We start from the raw sequence: 26,708 nt of genomic DNA on the forward strand, positions 1-26,708 counted from the left end.
TGATTGGGTACTTTCCTTTTTGAATTTTCCTCGGTGTTCAGTATTTTTGTGATTTTACTTTTTACAATAGGTATATCCTGTTTCTTCTAAAAAACCCGTAGTGTTAAAGATTAAACGTCATATTGTTACATGAAGGAGTAGGATACATTTATCTTAAAAGGGAGGTTCACAATTACAGACTGCAAAAACTATTAAAAAAATTGAAAACAAAACGTTTAATAATTTTTTGCGTCCGAAGTGTTTTTCTGGATTTACCTTCATCAGGAACGCTCAAAGCTAAACATTTGAAATCCGAAGATGTATAAGTACCGAAACCGTTGAAGAGCTATATGTCAAACATACCTAAATAAATAGGCAAATTCATCTAAAGCCAACTTTGCCTGAGGGAGTTGAAACCTTAGTGTCTTATTAAGTTGCTTCTCAGTTCGAATGTATGCAGTGTTTTGTTTGAGTGCAGCCAATTTCTGTGTCGTTTGGTCTCTTGTGGAGAGTTGTTTTATTGGCAATCATACCACCTCTTATTCTTTTATATTCAGTGTATACTTTTAACTTATGAAATCATATTTCTCCAACATTTGCTTGTAACATTAAACACTATGCGTACATGTAAAGCGTGCCATTAATCACCACCATCATCGATTTATCACTTCGGACAAACATGAAAATATGACTGGGTTGATAGCTATATAAAATTCCAAAATATATTGGTATACAACAGTAAATTAGTAACTTGTTTTAAAGAAAGAAGCGAGAATGATGTATTCGTATATTCAATTAAATACGTCTTAACATTAGAAAACTTACGCGCGTCTGACGTAAGTGTTAAATTTAAGTCCTGATATCTATGATGAGTTTGTTTACAACAGACGTACAATGTACTATATCGGATTGCCCATTTACATACAAGGTTAATATATAATGTCCATATGAATGTATGTTTATTTCAACTCAACAATGTTAGTTCAGCAAAATATTATTCATCCCTCCGCGTGATTCGAAACCCTACCTCTGTGACATCGTAGCTTACACTGTGTCCAGGGCCCTGGCTACTCGACCAACAAGAAACCATTGAAATGTATCTTTAGTCAGTCGAGTAATGGCTAAATGATTTAACAGGCACATGCAATTTTGTAAACTTTGTTATAAGATAATACGATAATTTAATTTAATTATCCGTTGTTTTGCTGGTGCTTAACGACAGTATAATCGACACCAGTTTTAACGGTGCACTACTTTTCAATTAAGATATCAGTCGAAAAAAAAAACTATGCAAAATTCGAACTTGGAACTTTAGAGTTGACAGGCTATTGTTCACTGTAGATGAACTGCTTAGACCATGCATCAGATTAGGCCCTTGTATCAGGGTCACTATCAGATATAGTTCTCAACATTTTTTAGCAAATCGTCTCAAAAACGTCAATCACTTTAAAATTCAAATGTCTCATTGCAATCGCAGAAATTCTTCTCTTGTTCTGGTAGCTGAGGTGTTTTGAAGTTGTTCTTTCAAGAAGATACGTCGTAGTTCCAATCGGAAAGATCGACCTGATATAATATAAATGAAAAAGTTAACACCATAGTTACAATAGGAAATAACGGACACGCACTGTTGAACAGGATAAAGGGAAATAACCATTGATACGTCTTTGTTCTCCATGGCAACCATCCAAATAAATGATATTACCACCAATGGTAGCATGGTTATTAGGTATGTGAAGGCGATGGCTAATAACATTAGCGTGGATTTGTGAGATCTCATTATAACACGTGACCTTGATTTGACGGCTGCTTTTCGCACGCGGTATATCTGGTACATGACTGAAGTATTACATACGAGAACTAGTAAAAACGGAAGGCAGAGTACTAGTGTTAGTTGGTAAAAATAAATATGAAGTTTGATGTACTCTACATGTTCATATGTATCGCCTTGGCACACTCCCCCGATATTTTTCATCATGATAAAACGGAATATTTGGGTAAAGCACATGACCACGAATGTTGATATTATTGTCACTATAGCCCCTGTTTGAGTTCTGATCAATGTCTTCTTAAATGGGAAACACATGGCTACAACTCGCTCAGCCGCCATTCCAACAATTAGCCAAGAGGACATTAGGTAACACACGTGTTCATAAAAGCTAAACATTTGACACGAGAGGTCGCTGTAATACGTAAAGACGCCATCTTTTTCATTGTCAACCATCATCTCGTGAATCAATGTTATTTGCCGATTTATTAAACAGAGGCTGTCGAATACTGCCAGCGCACACAGGAAGTGACTGTAAGATTTCTTTCGGAATGACTTTGTCTTCATCAGTAAAAACGAAGCAAGATTCCCCGCAATCCCAACAACGACTATAATTGGCGTAACAATCTGCTGTGTCCAAAATCCCCATCGTCCTGGATATTGCCCTGTAATATAAAAAAAAAACTTCCAATCAAACAACAACAGTTTGTGAATGGATATAATTCTGGACATTGCATGGAATGTGTTATTTCTCAAAACATAATCTGTACTAACAATTAAAAATAGGATATAAGATCTATTTCTAATTAACTCTTACAGAGATATAGCTTGTGTGTGCTTCCGCGACTTTAAACGCAACCAGCCAATAAATATACCTCAACCAATTAAGAAAATGTAAGAACATAACTACAGTGAAACCTGTTTAAACCGAAGCTCTTCGGGACTTTAAATTTGGTTCGGTTTTGACCGATGTTTGGTTTTTATCAGGTTCATAACGCACACAGTGCTTAACAAAAGGTATAGTTGTCGGTTTATGCAGGATTCGGTTAAGCCAGGTTTCACTGTATTTGATAAAGATTTATCTGGAAATCAATGAAACATAGTTGATCATTTTATATTGACAGTAGGTCGATATTGTTTCTGATGGATACGGATTCATAAGCATTGTACATGTGTATAGTGAATACATTAGGTGATATAGACGAAGCAAGGCTCCAACTTTATTTCATCAAATTTGTAATTGATATATTTTGTCAAATTCTAAAATGTTATTTCATGCAAAATTATGACGATTTTCTGTTTTTAAAATAAGTCATTTAAATGTTCGCTACTCTGTTTCAAAATGAATGCTTTTTGAAAGACTGTTTTATATTGATAGTATATGCATGTAAAAAACCTAAAAAAGGCAAAAAATGAAGGGTTCGTGTGCTCGTTTTCGAGATAAAAGCCATTGAAAATTTGGCGGGGAATAATTTTCTCTAGAATTTTCATTTATTTTTCATTGGCACCTTTTTTTCTTTCAAAAAACGATGAAAAATAAGAAGGATTTTATACGATTTTCAAAGATGATATTTCAAACTATATGTAATTAAATTATGGAAACAAAAGTATGAGTTAGCGGTAAAATATTTTAATAGCACTACATGGATAAAACCAGAGGATTCCGAATAGTAGGCAACAATTCAAAACCAAGAGGAGAGAACATCCTTAATTTGAAAAGTTAGGTCTTTGATAGCTGGTAATAAAATATTATTATAAACGGCTACTAGAAAAAAGACAGTACCACATAACTTATAATCTCTGTTGCATTTGTGTCTTCTGTAATTGTATTTGTATGTTTGTCTTTTTATTTTTAGCCATGCCGTTGTCAGTTTATTTTCGATCTATAAGTTTGACTGTCCCTCTGGTATCTTTCGTTTTCTTAGTTTTCTCGTTTGAATTGACAATTGTTTAACATTGTTATGTAGGGGCCTTTTATAGCTGACGATGCAGTATGGGCTTTGCTTATTGTTGAAGACCGTATGGTGACCTATAGTTGTTAATTTTTGTGTCATTTTGGTCTCTTGTTGAGAATTGTCTCATTGGCAATCATACCACATCTTTTTTTCTATATATTGAACATGGTTCAGATTAAATTATCTCTCTTTGATAGAAAAAAATCTCAAAAAAAAAATAATATAAATCCTTGTTTTCTTGCAAATCACAAATGCTATATAGGGTCGATCCTTAAGGGTTTTGATGGGGTCATAACAGAAAATAATATAGGAAAATTCTACAGAACAAAGAGCCCAAAAAAAAAGAATATAGAAAATACGCCAAAATGATAAAAAAAAAATGGGGAATAACGGGGCGGTAAAATATAAAGGATACAAAATAGTTAACAAAAAACAAGGAATAGTTAAACTATCGAAATGAATGACACTCTACCATTTTCCCCAAAATTCAGACCCTCATCAAGAAGAAACGTATTACCAGCCGTTTCAACCAAGTATCTTATTCACAATACAATCACTGGTGTTAAACTGATAATCGTAACTGGAATTACGACGATCCTAAAATGGCGACGGCAGAAATAGGTTAAATATTTTTAGTTATTTTTCTCAAATGTAGCTCGTTGTTGTCACGAATTACTCAGTTGCAAGGTCTTTTTTATACCAGTAAATCATATTTTTACCTATTTCTGCCGTAGCCATATTGGGATCATCTTAATTCCAGTTATGATTATCAGTTTTACACCAGTGCAAATATAACCACCTTGGTGTTCTCATCGTGGTGGTTGTCAACTTCTTCTAGCATGCTCTTAAAGACGCTGTGACTTACCGACAGCAAATAATGTTTGGTTAGTACCATTCGACTCCATAGACACGTCTGTTAACTGATGGTATTAATCTGAAAATGAAGAACGATTGTTAGACTTTTAAAAATCAAATTTACACAGTAAAAATTGGTTTATCCGGTTTGACATATCTCGGGGAACCGTCCACTGTGTTTGACCCTATCGGCAATCCTCGGATGAATCCGCTTCTCTCCTTCTGAAGGTACGGAATCGGCCGAGTTGTGACGAATGTGAAACTTATCAATCGGCAATCCTCGGGTGAATCCACTACTCTCCTTCTGAAGGTACGGAATCGGCCGAGTTGTGACGAATGTGAAACTTCTCAATCGGCAATCCTCGGGTGAATCCGATACCCTCTTTCTGAAGGTATGGAATCGGCCGAGTTGTAACGAATGTGTTTGACCAACACAAATGATTCTCCCGGAACTAATTCTGATTCGGTTACTTAACTGATTCCGTTCTAACATTTTGTATTTAAAGTTTATGTTTCAATTGTACATATATCATTGAGCTATATTTCTAAATACACTATCAATTTTTATGGAGTATATAAAGGTTGTCTATTATAATGTCAAAGATGTACTTAGATGTATGTTTGCTATATCGTCCTGGACATTCATGTAATACTTGCCACTGGACGTAATTCAATCAACAATCAGTCAATATGTTTGTGATGTTACGATTTAATATGATTTAGTATATTTATTACACCAATTTGAGTATCTACAAATAAATAAAAGTTCTATGTTCTATGTTTTACCGCAATTATATGGTTTTGTTCTGAAAACCCGGTTTCTTAACTATATTTTGTACAGTAAAAAATCATGTTTTTACTCAATCTAAGAAAACTCAAAGTCGTAAAATATAAAAACAAAGTTTAGTAAACCAGACTTTGACATATATTCTAAAGAAAGTAATTCACAACAGAGACAATTCGACTGTTCCTGGTAAAAACAATCTGTATGTCATTGTCCGTCTGTTTATTTTGTTTTGGTTCTGTATTGTTTTGATTTTATTAATACAGGTCACGTAAAGAAGGTCGTTTTAATGTCGTAAAGTATAAAAAGTTTAGTAAACCAGACAACTCGACTGTTCCTGGTCATAGCAATCTATGTGCTATTGTCCGTATGATTGTTATGTGATCTAAGATATAATTATAAGAAAACAGTGATTATAGAAAAAATAAAGGCGTGTGGTATTAAAATGGATTTATAGCTGTAGACAGATTTTAATTAAAGAAACTGTGATGATATCAAATAATACAAAACATCTATACGACGTCTCTTAAATTATAAATTTAAATACGAAAAAAAACCAAATTGTTATGTTTTCGTGGATTGTTTCGTATAAAGCAATACAGATAAAGGAGAAATTAATGCAACCTGATACATTTTTAATTCATCAAAAAATGAAAGATGAAAATGAGCGTTTTATTCAATAAAACTGCATAATTAATAACATATAAAGTACAAATAGTAATGCATAATGAAGTGTTTTGCAAGCCCGAGTGATACATTTTTAATTCATCAAAAATAAAAGATTAAAAGTGTGTTTGATTAAACTGCAAATGGAATATTATATAAAAGTACACATATTTTTGCAATGCAGATGAGTCTTGCTTGTCCTTGAATATTATTTACTGTCCTACTCACTTGATTTTATTTGAAATATTTCTTTCAATAACAAAAATATAGAGAATTATCATGTTTCTATGATTCGACCATGCAGAATGAATAAAAGAGCATTATGGTATTTCAAACTCTTTTAAAGAGTTATTTTCTCTATAGATCTGGAAAAGGCTCTCAGTGGTATCACCAACATATTTATTAAACATTATACTAAACTAAGACTGTTGTTCTCCAACGTATGCGCATTGTACCTTTTTGTATTTTTTTAGTTGGACACTAGTCTTATTCGCGTATTCACAGTTGGAAGCCATTTTAAGAATTATCTCCCCTGATGGCCAAGCGGAAAAACTGATTCTAAAAAAAACACATATAGTGGTATTTGTTTACCCATTTAAGATAATGCAATAAATCACATATTTTTCTTCATACAAAAAACACTCGAACACATGAATTTTAAATCTGTCTTAAAATTTGCAGATTTGTGCAAAGAAATAGACCGATTGTGTACTTCTTTTGGTTAATCCAAGATGGCGGTATACCGTAATAAGACTACTTTGGAGTGCATTCAAATATATTTCTTATCTTTTGTAAAAATAAAAAAGAACACGTTTAATGATTTATTGCGTCCGAAGCGCTTTTCTGGATTAACCTTCATCAGGAACGCGCAAAGCCAAACATTTGAAATCCGAAGATGGATAAGTACCAAAAATCGTTGAAGAGCTATATGTCAAAAATACCGAAAATAAAGAGCCAAATTCATCTAAAGCCAACTTTGCCTGAGGTAGTTGAAACCTTAGTTTGATAATAATTTCAAAATTTATAAATGGACATTTTAGGCAGCAACCATTTGATTTTCTGGGGGGGGCTATGGTTTTTTTTTTCTGTACAAACTTTTTTTTTCGCCTGTGGCGAAAAACAAACTATTTTTTTCGCGACAAGTTGAAAACAATTTCTTTCTTTCAATTTTAGCATTACATATAGTGGCAGCTGAGGGTGTAACAAACAATTTTTTTTTTCAGAATTCAAAACAAATTATTTTTTTCTCCAAAAAGTGGAAACAAACTTTTTTTTCCAAAAAAAACCATAGCCCCCCCCCCCCCCCCCCCCTCCAGAAAATCAAATGGTTGCTGCCTTAGTATAATTTGTTAAATCATGTTAGTACCGAGACACTGACTACCGAGATGATGATACCCTCGGGGACTGATAGCCCACCAGCAGAGGTATCGGGTCAGTGATGTAAAAAATGGAAAACAACACGTTTAATAATTTATTGCTATGATAGTATGGAAAAATACTTCCTCTAGTAAACAAAATAGAGACACAGATACCAGCCTTTGTTTTGAATAAAATTGTTCCGTTAAAAATGTAGTTCATCAATAAAATGATGAACGACGCGTTAATTGGAAAAATAAGAAACTTTATAAATCATAAAATTCAATATAACTGACAAAACTACTTGTCGGCAGCAAATCGGTCTTAATCACCAGACTCACTTCTGCGTTTAATTTCATCGATTTTAAAGGTTTAGATAAAATAATGACAGCATCTTCCTGCCGCTCCCTTTAGAATTTATAATTCACGGTAATGGATTTTAATCATTTCTTTTTGATACATTGCATACTAATACTTCTTATTGACACTGAATTATTTCAGAATATGTAACGATTTGCATAATTATACGAAGCAACTAGAAAATGAGACACTCGCACATCAATTTTTAAAAATACGTCTACCAAAGCATTTTTTTCTTAAATAAGTTTAATGAGATAAAAAAAAGTAACGATTTTCTCCTTGCTTTTCAATCACTTCACCTCTCAAGCAAATACAATTTCGGATTATTTTGGTATCATACCACACGAAAAGTATGATCATATTATACAAAATATGTCTTGTTTTTATTTGTTTTTTTTTTTATAATTATTGTTTTAGCTACTTTTACAAATATACTATTCGTTTCAAAAACGAGATCGATTTCACAAAGAAACTTACGACTAAGACAATTCAGTATACTTATGATAAATCTTAGTAGTAAGTGTTTTTGTGAAATCGACTCAAGGATGGCGATTCAAAGCCATGTTCCCAACAAATCACACTGTATGTTTGTATTGGCAAATCACCATGGACATTATGTACACATTCAAGCAAAAATATGGTCCCGAGTACACAGTTATCGTCCTTTCACGAATATAGTCCCTAGTGTGGACAGTGTGTTACTTGCCATTTTTTTTGTACACCCCTTCCAAATATGTTTCTCTATGTTGTATGCCTCTAATAGAGAGCAGGGGGGAAGCGGGGGGGGGGGGGATTGGGTCATGAGTTTTAAAATAGAGAAGTGATTTAGTCCAGCTGAATAAGGTTAAAAATTAGCACTTCGGAAAGATTTCAAGACCCCTGAAGAGGGCTCGCGGGTCTAAATCAACTTTTTTTTTCTAATATAGGGTTTTGCTATTTTTTTCTATGATTAAACTGTATCTTAAAGTAAACCTAACAGAAATATAAAATAAAAATATGGGGTCACTGTTCATTTAAGCTCACAATCTGCCTCTGAAAGAAGCAGACAATTTTGTTAATGTCAATTTTTTCTGTTGAACAAATAGGAGAAATATTGGTAATATCGAAATAAAAAAAGAACTAAATTACAGAAATCGCTAAAAATTTTACAATTATTTAGTTTATGTACAGCTTATTTGAAAACAATAATAAAAAATATAGGTCACCGATGAGTTAAAAAAAAGATATTCCAATTTAAACGTAAAAAACTGACATTTTTGCACTAAAGGGAGATAATTTGGAGCTTTTTCAATGATATAAACATTTTCAAAGTCATCTGTGACCAAACCGAATCGATTTGTCTGTGTGATTTTTGTACCATACTATAAAGTAATAACTAATAGTGTAATAAATAAAATTTGTAATGAAAAAAACAATGTTTAATTTGTTGCTGAAATTTTTGTACCCGCGAGCCTCCTTAACACAAAATTGTCAATATTTTGAGTTAGAGCCGATGAAGTTTTCTATAATTTTAATATAAATTGTCCCAAAAATAGAACAATACACTGTAAAAATATTATTGAGAAAGCGGAGGTGGGATTTTTTTAAAATTTTCATGTATTGTCTAAAAGAATTGCACTACGAATTAACTGTGTACTCGGATCCAAGAATATGCCTTATTTATAATTACCTTGTACTATCAGAGAAAAATATTCATTTGAAGCTTTAAAAAAAACATATTGCAAAAAACCTGAAGAACGTTTTTGAGCCATGTCTTTGACTTTTGAGATATGTATAGTTCGACTCTCATTAATGTTGCGCAATCTGAAGAAATAAGTCAATAGCAAACACATTGATATCGCCATAAGACAATAGATTTATTATGTCAACTGCGTCATCTCTACATGAGGGTATGGATGACGGTTCCTTCATTTCTGTAATGTCTTTATTGGTGCCATTTTTCGGTATTCTCTTTATCTTTTATCAAATTTTCTATAATTCTTTATATTTAAAAAAAAAATGTTACTTCTGTATTCATTTCTGTTTGGGATCAATTTTATTTAATATACTTTATAATTGTTTCCATTATATTCTATTCTGATAACCCCCATTCTGACCCTCATGTTTACAAACGTCCCTTAAATTATCTGTAGATTTTTTTTAATAATTATTCGATGTAACTTAAACGATTGTGTCATTTTTCTAAGGATAGTTTTGCGTAAACAGTTCTTAATATATTGCAGATAAATACAATATTACATCATTTAGTGCGTAGCAGTCGCTGCAGTAAATTTATTGTCAGAATCTAATTGGTCAATAATCAATAATAATTTGTTTGTTCTGATAAAATAATGTGTAAAATATTGCACAATGCTTACTTTTTTGCATCATTTATTACGTAAATGCTGCAGTAAATTTTGTGTCAGAATCTGATTGGTCAATAATCAATAATTATAATTTGTTTGTACTGATAAAACGTTATTTATGGACTATTTATGTACTGTGTTGTCAAACAAGATAATTCTATAAAGATGACTTTTTGTTATTTAGATGACGTTGTTAATGATTAAGACATGTCATTATTTGAGTGCTGCGATAAAATTGTTTTCAGTTCATGTTGACTGTATTCAATAGTTTATTCTCTTCACATTGACTGCTCCCAGTAACAGGAAAAAAGATATCGACAGAAATAACAAATTTGTATGACACAATTGGCTTAATTATTTCAATAAGACAAACGATCCATAATTGACGAATTATTGCTACGCATCGACCTATAGTTCGAGTATAGTCTGTTCCGTTTTTTATTTCGCTTTTGAGTTGAAGTTTGATTTTACTCATTGTATCAGACCTTACAGTGGCCTATTTTTCTGAACATACTCGTCCTATGGTCATTTGGTTAACCAGTTGCTCTCTTGACAATTATATCACATCTACTTATTTGTATATCTGCGCAAACACAGAAGCGCTAACACCAGATCTGATGTTTCTGTCGTGTTATGGGGAATTGTATTTAAGTATACGGCTTCACTAGTAGCTCGAAGTCTACTATCAAAGAATAACTCGAAAGTTTACTCGAACTCAAACTTGAAATATAATTTTGATTCCAACTATGAATCGGAACATTTTTAACATGACATTTTAATTCAAACTTTTACTCGAACTATATAATTCGATGGTAAGCCTCTCTCAATAACTTAGTGACCATGTTATTTTTAATCACGATAACACGGCATATTTATCTCAATACCAATGGGTTAGAATATTGAAAGGCTTTCATACATGTAATTCACCTTAACCTTTATTTTTTCTACTGCAATAGCGAAGGAAACTCAGAGTTACAGTTCGTATTCTAACTGCATTAACAAGTCAACTACTGTAACATGTAATTAATTCTGGGTCAAATTCATTAGTAAAGAGTCAAAACCACCTACTATATACTAAGAACATTAAAGACCTGAAGATAAATTGAAAACATAGCAAATACGAGTACTTTCAATGTTCGATATTCTTCTAAGAGGGTCAGGATGGGGTTAAGGAATAGAGAATAAGGGTCAAAAGTGCTGAGTAAAGGGCTTCAAACATAAATAATTAAAAAAAAAACAGGCAAAAAATAATGAATAGAGAAAAATGAGGTGCTGAAATATGATGAATAAAGAAGAACAGGCAAAATTTATTAAGAATAGAGAAAAATGGCTTTAAATTAAAGGTATAAAGAATTAAAGGACCCAAATCAGATCCTCTTAAAACTATCAAAGCGAGGCTATTTATCTGACTGGCTTTTAGCGTAAAGGACCCATCAATCATAAATGCTAGACTACGCGTGTCGCTAATAATACTTGATCGATAGCTTCAATAAAATCATAAGATAACATATTAAAGTGTTAATAAGGAAAATGCATTTTCTTACGATCTATAATATTAAAAGGGATAAATATTGTGAAGACGGCAAAGATCGCACTTTCCGATGACGTCATAAAAATCGTTGTCTTTCAATTCAATTTGTTTTAAACAAAACAAAAAATTACATAGAGTGTTGCATATACGATCTATAATGTTTAAAAGGATAAATATTGTGAAGATAAAGAACTAGCATTTTCGTGACGTCATAAAAATCGTGGTCTTTCAATTCAATTTATTTTAACAATAAAACTTTATAGAGTGTTGCATATTAATTGACCCTTCAATAAATTTTCTTATGTGAATTAAAACTTGTCATTTTTACGATGAAAAAATTCAAATATATAAAATTATTATTAGTTTTAATAAATACCGGCTTTTGTTTCGTTGATTTACGTGGTAAGTGAAATGATTTTCAGTTAAATAAAAGTATGGTAAATCCTTTTGTGATTGAAATGCATCCGAATTTGTTAAATTAGAGATTTGTTCAGATTGAAAGATTCAAAAATGTTTTGATTTTAAAAATCTAATATAAACTTAGAAGAGCTGATATAGCCGAAAAAGGAATAAACAAAAACTGAAATGTACATGAAATAAGATATTCGTATTACGGAGATACATTGAAGTTGTTGGGTTGCTACATGTACAATGGTATGCGCGTCCTCTGGTCAGTCAAAACAACAAGTAAAAACCGGAGTTGAATTAAACTTAATTATTTATGTACATAATTTGTAAATTTTATTTCAGTTTTACATAAAGTCTTTTTAGTGGTTCAGGGTGAAATTTACAGAAAAGAGATAAAAAAAAATGAGAAATTTAGGAATACAGATTAATGACCAAGGGCTCAGGAGGAGGGATGGGGGAGGGGGGACGGAGGCTACCAAAAAAGTAAAAGTTAGAGAATAATAAGCAAAAAGTGTAACAAAAAGAGAAAACGACCTAAAAATAAAGAACAGAGATAAAAAAAAAAAAAAACTCTCACCAAGACCCTCATATCAAAAACATGATATTCCGAGCTCCACCGTGCTGTGAAGTCAATTCTATACAACAGCTTACAGTCAACATATGCACTTCAATAGTAGAAACATATATCGTAGTATACATCAGAATAATTAACTGAAATAAAAAGATGATACAATTTTTTTAAAAGTTGAATTTTGAATCACAATAAAAAGTAGGGTGCTCAGTCAACACGTTTGGTCGATTTCGGTTAAGGGCATAACACATGGCTTTGTTTTTTATCAATGGAAAAAGGAAAAGAAGCTTCATTGAAATATGGTCACGATTTTCTTAAATTTAGGTCAAACATGGAAGTTAACATTTCAGCGAAAACACATGTACAGAATCACGTTTAGACAGCTGGCCGCGCCTATCTATGATATGCGTAGTAAGCAATTAAAAGCTACCGTACGACCGTCAACAATGAGTGAAATCAATTCTGTATAGTCGGCTACACAATTAAAAACGTCATAATTTAATTTCAACCAATGATTTGCTGAGAACAGAAAGTTCACTAGTGATGAGAAATATTTCTCTCACACCGGTCAGAAAATGTGAAAAAATAAGAGAAATTAATTCAAAAAAGTCCAGCGCTTTAGAGTTTTAAAAGTCCAGCGCTGCAGATCAAAAGTTCAGTGCTGTCGATCGAACGTCCAGCATTTTACAGGGTTTCGTAGTTCTCTTTTAAAGCTGGCTATTCGGAATACTATTTTTTCATTGTTGAAGGCCGGGCAGTGACCTTGAATAATTTCTACGTCATAACACCGGTCATTTTGAACGGTCATGGGTAGTTATTTGAGTGACAACCAAACATCAATTCCTTATTTTATAGAATAATTTTGTGTGAGATTTGCTCATTGTTGAAGACCGGGTGTTATCATTTCTAAGTCATTTGGAAGGTTACAGATAGTTACATCATTAACAACCATACATCATTTTGTTATTTTATACATAAATGATAGATTAACAATACATCATCAAAATCGTTTTTATTTTCTGTAAAATCTATCAAAGTACCAGCTGCCTGACAGACTTGCAGGTGTTTTTATGCATTTGTAACGACTAAAAAACCCTTACATAATTGAAAATAAGTTTCTGTAATTATTGTGTTTAACAATATGCCGGTATTGGTCATATTATATGATGGGGGTCAGGATGGAGGTTCGTCAATCAGAGGCGGATTTAGGGGGATGGGGCCCGGGCCCCCCTTTTTGGGAAAAAATTTGGTTGCTTATATAGGGAATCGTTGAAGCGTGACTGGAGCGGGCCCCCTCTTAGGTCAGTCAGTGGGCCCCACTTATGTAAATTTATGGATCCGCCTCTGCCGTCAATCCTATATACGATACAATTCATTTAAGCCGGTTTGGTTTTGGTTTTCTTTATATTTTTAATATTAATTTAATGTTCTATTGTTCTCTTTATCTTGTATGCTTTTTCTTCTGCCCATTATGTTCTATTCTGATAAAATAGAATCAAAGTCAAAATAACGACCAATCAATCCGAAAGCTTTTTGGAAAATGTACCTACTCGTATTGACTTCAATCTGAACCGACTTAGTGGTCTCGTGGTAGAATGCTCGCCCCCGAGAGTGGAATGGGGTTGCTTTAGATAAATCCCGATTAGATCAAATTAAAAAAAAACTTGCGAATTGGTATTTGCTGCATATCCGCTACACAGTATTTTTGAGTATGATCAAAGACCGGTTGGCTCGGAGTCAGAATAGTGTGTCCTGGTAGAGTAGCATTTTGTTTAAAATGTTTCGTTTGATTGTTGTTGGATTTTTTGGGGTTTTTTTTTTTGCAGTTTGTCGTGTTGTTTTTATTCACAGAGAACATGGTCGAGCACAAACCGAGATCAGCTGGTTGTCAAAGAAACTAGGTATCCAATTTGTCAAAGTACTCTTTCATGGAAATAAAAATGCATTCAGTTTATCAGTCGAAACACAACAAGAACTTATAAATTATAAGTTATAATACCTCGCCACATTCTGTTCAGTGCCTGTAATTCAATGTTTGTCGTTTGTTTATGTGTTACATATTTGTTTTTCGATCACTTTTTGTACATAAATAAGGCCGTTAGTTTCTCGGGGCCTTTTATAGCCGACTATGCGATATGGGTTTTGCTCAATGTTGAAGGCCGTACAATGATCTATTATAGTTGTTAATTTCTGTTTCATTTTGTCTCTTGTTGAGAGTTGCCTCATTGGCAATCAAACCACATCTTCTGTTTTTATGTATAATACATATAAAGTGACAGAATAGTCCAGTCATCTCTAAACTTATTGTTGCTTTCGAATGTACTTTTTCCTTAATTTAACAAATCGATAACTTGAAAAGGAATATATGTTATATTCAAATGTTTCAGTATTTGATGAATTGAGGATGGTTTAAATGGATCAAATATATCTTGATTAATTTAATAATGAAATACACTATGGCCTTTCACAATCGAATTTATAAAATTTATCTACTATATGATTTATCACTAGATGTTCCAATGTCACTTTGGAGTGTTTCAATTTAAATATTACACGAGTTTTAAAATGTGAGAAAAGATTCTGAGCGAGTGGTTGTAAAAGACTGGAAAGTCTCAGACGTGACGAATTTGACGGCTCTTACGATACCTTTAAGGGAAAGAATTCCACATCTTGGTTAACTTTCTGGATAGATGGACACATATCACTAGTACTAGTATATCAATTGGAAATTTGACATTTCAACCGGTACGCTCGACCGATATTTCAATGCCAGGTAATACTAGTAGTTGAAAAGAAAGTACACGTTATTCTAATCTTAGGCTTGGTTATCTCTCCTAAATGCCGATAAATTATGACCTGCTATGCCAGTTTTCAAGTACTTGGTATGAACTTGTGGCAACCAAAAGACCACATGTGACCTCAAAGCGGGTTTCGTTAGATCTCCCACGCGACATATCATAAACAGGAGCGATGAGAGATCGGTTTTTAATTAGATTGATAAACAATTGACCATCAATAGATACAATTTAACATAGCTTACGTTTGTAAGATACGCTTGACATTTATAAGAACCATTAATCAAAGTACTGAAGTACTGAACATCGGATGACCACAAGTTCTTGTGGATGGTCTTGAGCACTTGTCTCAGAAAAAAATCACAGATCTCTTTATGTGAAACTGCGGTTAATGTACAGAGATATTTTTTTTTCTGAGACAAGTTCGTGCGTGGATGATGAATAAATGACAGGAAATTCAACTTCGCCGTAATAACTAATATATTGTAGTGATACAAATCAGTATACACTGATTTCTTGTTTTATATCATATTAAAATAACAGTTAAATGTATATATGATTTCCATCCATTTTTATTTATCATTCTATTCTACTATATTCTAATAATAGTGCGATGCAAGTGAATGGTGGACACTTTTATGTAAACGTTCGATTTTTCTAAAAGATTGGATCATGTGGATACGAGTAGTCATTCATATTTTCCCACAAAACAATAACAGAATTACCAGTCCTTGCCGGTATTGTCGCAAAACGTTCTTTGAGATATTCTTCCGCATGCTTTAATACAATTGTTCGGTACCGGTGCATTGGTGTTATTAATGATTTTTGTCGAGCCTTCGACTTTAGTCGAAAAAGCGAGACTAAGCGATCCTACATTCCGTCGTCGTCGGCGTCGTCGGCGGCGTCAACAAATATTCACTCTGTGGTTAAAGTTTTTGAAATTTTAATAACTTTCTTAAACTATACTGGATTTCTACCAAACTTTGACAGAAGCTTGTTTATGATCATAAGATAGTATCCAGAAGTAAATTTTGTAAAAATAAAATTCCATTTTTTCCGTATTTTACTATAAATGGACTTAGTTTTTTATTCGGGGAAACAAAACATTCACTCTGTGGTTAAAGTTTTTAGAATTTTAATAACTTTCTCAAACTATCCTGGGTTTGTACCAAACTTGGACAGAAGCTTGTTTATGATCATAAGATAATATCCAGAAGTAAATTTTGTAAAAATAAAATTCCATTTTTTCCGTATTTTACTTATAAATGGACTTAGTTTTTTCTGCGGGGAAACATTACATTCACTCTGTGGTTAAAGTTTTTAGAATTTTAATAACTTTCTTTAACTATCCTGGGTTTGTACCAAACTTGGACAGAAGCTTGTTTATGATCATAAGATAGTATCCAGAAGAAAATTTTGTAAAAATAAAATTCAATTTTTTCCGTATTTTACTTATAAATGGACTTAGTTTTTTCTGCAGGGAACCATTACATTCACTCTGTGGTTAAAGTTTTTAAAATTTAAATAACTTTCTTATACTATCCTGGGTTTGTACCAAACTTGGAAATAACCTTATTTATGATCATAAGATTGTATCCAGAAGTAAAGTTTGTAAAAAGATTACTCTGTTTTTTTCTGTAATTTACTTTCAAATGGACTTAGATTTTCTTACAATCATAAAATAGTAACAAGAGGAATATTTTTATTGATTTTTTTCCTCATTGTTGTTGAGCCTGTGATTTACAGCAAAAATAGGCGAGACACTGTGTTCCGCGGAACCCTTACAAATTTTTTACTTATAATACTAGTCAACAAAAGAAACGATACACGACTTTGAAATACAATTTATCAAAAAGTGTTAAATATAAAACAAAATGAGATACACTATTTTAAAACGTTTTCATTTGCAATGTATGCACATAATTATGATAATGAAAATCAAAACAGGTTGGAAAGTATCTAAATTCCGTGTAAATGATCATAGGGTGCAAATTAGTTTTGCGGAAAGTTTAATAAAAAATCGACACATAATTTTCTAAGCACTAAACAAAATTTCAAATGTGTTTAAAATTATTCAATAAGCTAATCAAGTTATTTTCAAATTGTAACTAATGGGTTGAATAATTTTTTTTTCAAATTTTTGGAAAAAAATGTGTTTTTTGAAATCTCAAAAAATGAAAAAAAAAAAATTTTATTTTCGTCTCAAATCAATGCTTTAGATATAAAAACAACACACAGTAAATTTGGAACCTTTTGGATTAGTTTTGAGATTGTTACCGCTTTTTGAATATCACTTTACACATACTGTCTATGGTAAATCAGTTGATAATGTATACATTTTGAACGATTTCTCGTGAGACCGAACTTTGCTTAGCAAATAAACAAAGAAACTGTATGATTTTTAAAAACAAATTGATGGCAAACACTGTCTTTACCTTTAAATGAGCGGTTGGCATCATGAGTTGGAACTTCTGTTTTTAAAATTGTCGTTTTATGTAAATTTTGTAAAAAAAAAAAAAAAATCGCGAAAAAACGTCACGAAAGCAAAAAAAAAAAAAAATTTTTTAACGGATTTATATTTCCATAATGTTTAAGTATTACTACCTTCAATATTGGTCCAATGAATGGAAAACTTTATCTTTAATTTGAAAAAAAGTCTTGTATCGTTTCTTTTGTTGACTAGTATATATATATAAATATATCTAACTACATAATTAATTTATGTTGTAAACAAATATCAGTATTCATTGAAGAGATGTATTTATATCAAACGATAAGGAATGTTATTTTGCACTCGTTTATGTACGCGTATGTATCATGTTTATAGATCGGTTACAAACCCAAAACTAATTTCTATAATGGAAATCTAGGCGATATCAATACATCGAAATGACCTCAAGGTCATCGCGATGTAAAAATAGTGCGTAGAAATGACACAATTGAGGGATAAGCAAACGGTTTTATCTCGTTCAAATGAAGTGACCAGAAACCTTATGAAAACTCAATTTTGTCAGTTCTACAAGCTGTTGTTTCCGTTTTCATTCGAAGTCTCATTTGTTTTAAATGCAGTAAAAGGATAGTATATAAACGAACACTAAAGTTGAAGGAATACTAATTAAAATCATGAATATTTTAAAAATGACAAATACAACACGTTTTCAATTTCCACCGACCTATTTTCTACAACTGTAAATGGAATAATGTCTTGTTTATGTCTACAAACGATGGAAATAGTTTTCCAATTATCAGCACTAGTGCTATCTTTTCTTGAACAGTGTGATTTCAAGTTTAATTCTAATGCACAGCCGTGTTCTCAATTTCCTTTTGAAGGTAGCAAACTGCTAAGATTGTAATTCTAGTCTGAAAACACAGTCATTATTTAATTTCAATTTCCACTACTTAAAACTCCTGGAGGGAAACAAATCAGACAAACTATATACTATTTAAAAGACTTCTGTCTCAACATTTTTTAAATTAATATACATTTCCTACTGTAAAATTGAAATTGCATTTTTTAAGTCAGCAATATGCTGTGCAGCGTGTAAGATAGAAATAAACATGTCTGTGAGTTTCGCGGTATAAAATTATGTAAAATAATTCTAAAAGAATTTGAGCACGCATCTATCTATCTGACTGTTTACTTTTTATTTTTTCCGTATTATAATCGGAAGGTTTTCTATAACGTGTTTGCTTTTTCAAGTCAAAATGACCTTGATACATATACGAATCACGATGTTTTTAATGTCTGCTTTGAGGTACAGAAGTTTTTGAGTTTCCCTCAAGTATCGAACTTAATATGTTTAATGTCACGGTCACATATGCATTACATTTCTTTTAACATTTTACACCTGGGTTGAAAACGCTTGGTATAAAAATATAGACAAATTCTATGTCCCAGGGGCGGATCAAGCCATTTTAAAAAGGGGGTTCCCAACCCAGGACTAAAAGGAGGGGGTTCAAACTATATGTCCCCATTCAAATGCATTGAGCGGCCAAAAAAGGGGGGTTCCAACCCCTGGACCCCCACCCCCTGGATCCGCCAATGTATTCAATGTTATTCATGTTACTAGTAATTTGTTGGGACCCTTTATAGCTTACTGTTCGGTGTGAGTCAAGGCTCCGTGTTGAAGACCGTACACTGACTTATAATAGTGTTTACTTTTATTAATTATGACTTAATGATGATGGAATAATTAATTAATTATGATGGATAATTGGATAATTGGCACACATTACCACATCTTCCTTTACGTGTAATACCACCATTGATTTCCCCCTATTAGTCTTTGTTAAATTTGCACTTTTCAAACAATTGTGCAGAAATTATCTTTGTTTCAAATAAAGAAATACTTGGCATGAGTAAAGTTTTATCCTGTACAGTATTATAGAAAAAAAAAATCACATAACAATTCATTGCATACAATGTATAAGAAAATAACCATCACTGGAAGTTAACCAATCAAATTTCCCCCTTTATCATTAAGTGAACCTGTGTACAAGCTTTAGTAACCATGTAACCCCAAGTTTCCAAAATATTCGATATAAACCCGAAATAAAAAAAGTAATGGTGCTTTGAAATACCTAACACCTATGATTATGACCCAGAAGCGTTTTACTGCAATAAAATGTTGGACTATTTACCTTCAACTGTCAAATTCAAGGAATATTTTCTTTTCGACCTATTTTCGTATACCGATACAACCGGATGTGACCTACCATGATTTGGTGGTATTACGCCTATCTATCTATATATCTATTAAGGATGTACTAAGGTGAGGTTAGGTGAAAATTAATAAATTAAGAATTTAAAATTGATACTGTAATCTGATAGAGCATTCTTTAAGGAAAAAAATAAGCTAAAAATATTGATAGGTCATGGACCTCCTTTTCGAGATATTTGAGATTTAAAATATGCTGAAAAGGCTGACTCTGACTTTTACCTTATATTTGCATTGGTATTATTTGGATCTCAAAACAAAAGAAAGAAAATCAAGAATCCTTTAAAATTTTGGTAAATGACCTTTCATGTGCTATTAAGTCTTATGTGAAAAAATAAATGGGTGTTATGGGGCAAAATATTTTACTTTGTAATGTATGGCAAAACACCAAGGAGTCCGAACATTTGACACGAATTCCAAAACCTCACCTAAGTACATCCTTAAATGCACATACTAGACTATTTCTTTAACCTATATGTTCTTTATTTGTTTAGAGGCATAGGCGGACCCAGGGTGGCGCCCCCAAACCTTTCGTTGAAAAATTTTGTTTGTTCATATAAGGAATCACTGAAGCATAACTGGAGCCCCCCTTTTTATGTCAGCCAGCCCCCCCCCCCCCCCACCCCTTCCCCTTGTGAGAATAATCATTTGATAATATGTAGGGACTAAGAGAATTCTTTTCAGATTGATTTTCAGTTGATTTTTATTTGTTGCTACGGATGCTTATCATTTTCAAAGTCTTTGCCGCGCAAAAAGTGATTTGCACTTTTGTTAACCGGATTTTTGTGTCAAAAATGTCGGTTATTGATTTGGGGATGTACGGCGGGCGGCCGGGCGACCGGGCGGCAACCAAATGTTGTCCGTGCATTTACTCATGAAGCGTTCAATCAAACCTTTTAAAATTTTAATATGTTGTTACTGACAACAAAATGGAGGTCAAGTTCAATAATGACGATTTTGACTTTTACTGTTCAGGAGTTACGGTTCTTGAAAGTTTAAAAAATGTTGTGTCCGTGCATTTACTCATGAACCGTTCAACCAAACCTTTTAAAATTTTAATATGTTGTTACTGACAACAAAATGGAGGTCAAGTTCAATAATGACGATTTTGACTTTTACCGTTCAGGAGTTACGGTTGTTTGTCCTGCTAGAGGGTCATTTTCTATCTAGTTATGTTGTTATTGTTGACAACATGGAAGTCAAGTTTGATATTGATAATCATAAATTTTACCTATTAGGAGTTTTGGTCCTTGTAATATTGATAAATGCCAGAACACAAATAAATGTTAAAGAATCCGGTTTACTGTCATTTTGACTCTTGTTCATAATTGTTTCCTGCATTTCGTGTTGCAGAATATTCATGTTCATTTTGTGTTATTTATTTTTTGTCTTACAAGGTCAGAATTTCACTTTCAAAATCCTCCTTAACTGAATTTAAGTTAAATTAAATGGTCTTCCCTAATGCGAGGTTCACACATTGCCGATTATTGCTCCCGTTTGAGATCAGACAGCCATAAGACATGAACAGTGAAAAACTTGGATCACTATCCTCATTTATCTGGAATGTCCTATCATTGTCTGAACGCAGTCGTTTAGGTTCGTAACAGATTCCTACGGGTCGGGAATTGTTCGGATAGTTCGGCGAAGCACCTCGACAGTGAGGTGCTTTCCGTAACATTCGGGGAAACTCAGCTGATTTTGTCTATTCGGATCACAAGCGTGACCATGTCGTGACAGATTCTGATGTATTGGATTAAAATCCTAACCGTGTTCAATGTTTTCTGGACGGTGTCCGGTGGAGACGGGAAAGATCTGGAACATTTTTTTATTGCTGTTTTTTTCTGCCGATTGAGTCATGCAAGATTGCATCCAGATCTTGTCGATTGCGAACCGTCTTTGTCGAAGCCGTTCCGGAACAGTCCCGTTATTAATACGAAATGTGTCAATGATACCCATGTCAGAGTGCTGACAATTACAGAATACAATACGACTGAGACCCGATAAAGCCGTTTGCAATACGATAGAGCGGACCGTGATAGGATTATGTTCCATCATCTTGAGTATGCCGACAGTTTTCGAACAGATAACTTCCGTCAGTGTTGGTTCACCGTCTGGTCACTGTCTGATCTCTGTCGGATTAAATTCGGTAGAATCGGGACGCAGTCGTGGCAGACACGGTTGAATTTTACCTTGCGAAATATACAAATCGGGTTAGAGGCGGATTGAGAATGGGATTATTGGTACAAATTCGCTTGTAAACGGTTGAATATCTACGCTTCCTGAACAATATCTGATTGTTGTCATGATTCAATTTTTTCTTTTAAATTTTAATAAAAGTTTGAATATCCATGAACGATTCACAGGATCTTGTTCAGACTTTTGACAAATTTTAATCGGGAATGGTCCTATCAAGGACGGCAATTAAAATCGTGAATGTGTGACCCCAGCTTTAAGAGTGTTTCAATAACATGTTTCTATATACTAGTATTTATCTAATACTATAAACCAGTAGCATTCTAACAGGCTTCAATTTACATCAATGTAATTGTCGCGAACACTTCATTTCGCGTTTTACCATTTCCAGTGCACTTCGCGGCTGTTTAATTTCGCGATTTTCAAATTTACTTGATGAGGTTTAACAAGGAAGGATCCAAGTTTAACATATTCGCGTTATTTTTCTAATCGCGAAAGTTTCGGATATAAATCGAAAATATATAGGTTTACAGTACCTTCTGAAGTAAGTAATGCAAACTGTTATTACACCAGGGTTTTTATGGCAATATTCTTTACAAAGCACGAAAATGTCAGTATTCACCTCAAAAGCTAACAGAACCTTTAAACAGACTTACATTTGTAGTAAGAAGGAATATAGTTACGATACTGTTGTCAGGTCATTAAAGATTGCATATTTTGGTTTTAATATAGATTTACTTATAATGTCTTTGCATCGGAATTAAACACATTTATTCTAAAACCAGTTGTTGGCATGACACGGGTTATGTTCTTCTCATATATTTCATGATGGTATAATACTAAACCCCTAACAAGAGGGATTGTACCTGATATTCATATGAAGAAGACATAATCTTTCAATCAGTTTAATCGAGGTCTGGAGCTGGCATGTCAGTAACTGCTTATTATTGTCATTTTTTTTTTTGTTTTTTTTTTTGTTTCATATTCTGACATCAGATTCGGACTTTTCTTAAACTGAGTTTTCCTGTGCGTATTGTTGTGCGTTTGTTTTTTTCTACATTGGCTAAAGGTATACGGAGAGGGCTGAGATCTCATAACACATGTTAAACCCCGCTGCAATTTTGCGCCTGTCCCAAGTCAGGAGCCCTTGGTCTTTGTTAGTCTTTTATGATATTCTACTTAAATTTTTAGTTTTTGTGTATAATTCGGAGTTTAGTATGCCGTCCATTATCACTGAACTAGAATACATATGTGTTTAGGGACCAGCTGAAGGACACCTCCGGATGCGGGAGTTTCTCGCTGCATTGAAGACACATTGGTGACCTTCGGCTGTTTTCTGCTCTATGGTCGGGTCGTTGTCTCTTTGACATATTCCCCAATTCTATTCTCAATTTTATGTATTTGGAGTCAACAAAGATACTCGTTGTACAAGTCTTATTCTTTGTGACATTACGTTAAATCAGAAGATGGATTACGCCTAGTATTTATGATATTGAATGCCATCGAACATGGATAAAATCTCATCGAATGGTAGACATATGAAATCCGCTCTGTACAAGATAAGAACTATTGCAATACCTCTTTGATAGGGTTCATAGATGTCCTATAACAAGACAAAATTTGTATCTCTATCGTTTATATAAGAAGTGCAAAAGCTATCAGAGGTACATTCAAACTCATTAATCAAAAACAAACTGGTGTTAAATAATCAGTATGGAATATTTCTTCGAGAGATTAGTTTCCTTGAATTTTGGTGAAAAATTTGTAAAAATATCCCATCGCGTAATTACGGAAGCGTATTAGGGACATATATATAAAATTAGCAGTGAACTTTTTTTTCAAAGTCGATATTTTGACATTTCATTTTCAAATCTCTAAATTTTAACTAAAACTTGAATTTTTGACTTTTCAAATCTCTAAATTTTGACTTACGCTTGAAATTTTGACTGTCTAAAATCTTGAAATTTCGACTTTTTGAAAAGTCGAAATTTCCACTTTTAAACTCAAAATTTGGACTTTTTTTTTTTAATCAAACATATTAAAGAACAGCATCAAAAGCAGGAAAAACACAAAGCAGAACCTTTCAAAAACTTACTTCAATGTCATTTGGATTCTGACGAACAGTTGTTTCATTGACAATGAACCAACAATCAAACCACATCTCCTTATCCTTATATTAGCTATAGAAATCGCGATGCTTTTTTTACATTAAAGAACAATAAAGCCCCGGTAAACATTTAGAAAGAATGCCTCTAAAGTCGATGACATAGCAGATGTCCTATTTCTGCTTCAAGGTATTTGTATTATAAGTGTATCATTAAATGAGGCTCCCACAGGGTACCCCTCAGGTCGCAAGGTCGCTTTTAAATTCGTCGAGAGGTCGTTTTTAAGTGAAATGTTCAGGTCGCAGATCGTTTTTCCCAACACAGAAAACGGAAGTCGGCCGGAGGTCGTTTTTTTTCAAATTTTACAGGTCGCAGGTTGTTTTTAGAAGGCCCTCAGGTCGGAAGTCGCCTCTAAAAAGCCCAGAGGTCGCAGGTCGTTTTTGACCCATTAAATATCTGGTAGACAATCTTTGACGAAGAACAGCTATACAAGAAATTTTCCTTGCTTCTTTTGTAAGTCTTATATTGTGTTTTCATTTACATCCAAACAAAAAAACACAAAAATATCTTTCAATATAAAAAAGAAGATGTGGTATGATTGCCAATGAGACAACTCTCCACAAGAGACAAAAATGACACAGAAATTAACAACTATAGGTCACCGTTACGTACGGCCTTCAACAATGAGCAAAGGCCATACCGCATAGTCAGCTATAACAGGCCCCGAAATGACAATGCAAAACAATTCAAACGAGAAAACTAACGCTTTTTTTACAAAGATTGTTTTCCGAATCTACTTTTTACAAGAATTGTCTTCAACAGTAATGCAGTGACATCGAATAAGAAAAATTACAATTTTCGACATACCCTTATGCAGAATTGTAAAAATAAATCATTAATTGATTTTGTTTTACTCTAAATTTTACTCTATCATGATATAAGGGGGGTGTTTGGATATACGCCTGAGGCGGCCTATGGTTACCCATAGGTACCTATGGTTTGATATTTTATACACAAAATATCAAACCATAGGTACCTATGGGTAACCATAGGACGCCTCAGGTGTTTGGATATACGCCTGAGGCGGCCTATGGTTACCCATAGGTACCTATGGTTTGATATTTTATACACAAAATATCAAACCATAGGTACCTATGGGTAACCATAGGACGCCTCAGGCGTATATCCAAACACATCCTTAGTTGAAGGAAATATCAGCTTATTCTATCAACTTTATGATGTTTAACAATTAAAAACATTTAAACCAATTACGAAAAAGAAAAACAAATCTTGAAAACGTAGTTAACAAAAATGATAAAATTAAAGAAACATACATTTAGTTAACTTCACAGAAAGGGCAGAAAAGCAAATACTGAAAAAAAAAGTTTTTTGAACGTAAACAAAGTTCTTGTATATAAAATAAAAGAAATAAACTTTTCGTTAACTAAATAATTAAAATTCTTCAAGGATCCTTTCCTCTTACAGTAATTTACTAAACAAAAGACTAATTCCGAAGAAGAAAACGAAATATGCTTAAAAATAGAGAATTCTCAAAATAATATAAAATTAAAACAACATATCTTTCGTCAATTTTCCGAAATAAATTATTGAAATTCTTTAAGTATTTTATATCCTTTCCTCCTTGTTCCTCCTATTAAAAAACTAATTCCGAAGAAGAAAACAAAATATAATCTAGAGTTCTTAAAAAAATAATAATAAAAGAAACATACCTTCAGTAAACTTTTCCCAAACAAATAATTAAAATTCTTCAAGTATCCTTCCTCTTACTTTTATTGAGATCATTGATAGTATTGTAAAAATACTTCATCGATTACTTATCACAGAACCTTAAAAGTAGTCCGATAACACATTCTCAGGGTATTGCCTTCATTTGATAAGATTTCAGTATTAACAAATTTAATTAAACTTCAAAGACTCTTACATACTTACAAATTTTGGATAACCTTTCTTATATTTATCATTTTGGATAACCCTCTTGTATTCACGGATCAAAGGTATAAGGTCGTATAAATTTATTGTGTGAAGAATACGTTTCAGGGTGTGAAATGTACATAACAATATATGTCGGAATAACCCATGTATGTTTCTGAAACTTATTTCTAAATTCATTTTAATTGTTAATCGGGACGTTTCGAAACAATCAATCAATCAATCAATCAATCAATCAATCAATCAATCAACATTAAAAACTGTAAAGAATGTGTAGGATTGATCCAACTATCGCAAAAAAAGATTTAAAGCCCAACAAAAAATTTATAAATCGGATGCTTAGAAATTTTCTGTCAAAAAAGAAAAGCAACG

General features: G+C 32.8%; 1 protein-coding gene across 1 annotated transcript; it reads right to left on the minus strand.

Moving 5' to 3' along the window:
* Positions 1–785: 785 nt before the first annotated feature.
* On the minus strand, positions 786–26,254 carry LOC143051014 (uncharacterized). Its single transcript, XM_076224086.1, has 3 exons — positions 26,117–26,254; positions 4,565–4,633; positions 786–2,409 (listed from the first exon to the last, which is right to left on the minus strand). Exons 2-3 carry the CDS (start codon positions 4,602–4,604, stop codon positions 1,442–1,444), a joined length of 1,008 nt encoding a protein of 335 aa, XP_076080201.1. The 5' UTR covers positions 4,605–4,633; positions 26,117–26,254; the 3' UTR covers positions 786–1,441.
* Positions 26,255–26,708: the final 454 nt, after the last annotated feature.

Source organism: Mytilus galloprovincialis, chromosome 11 (genome assembly GCF_965363235.1).
Source record: "Mytilus galloprovincialis chromosome 11, xbMytGall1.hap1.1, whole genome shotgun sequence".
Classification (NCBI taxonomy): Eukaryota; Metazoa; Mollusca; class Bivalvia; order Mytilida; family Mytilidae; genus Mytilus; species Mytilus galloprovincialis.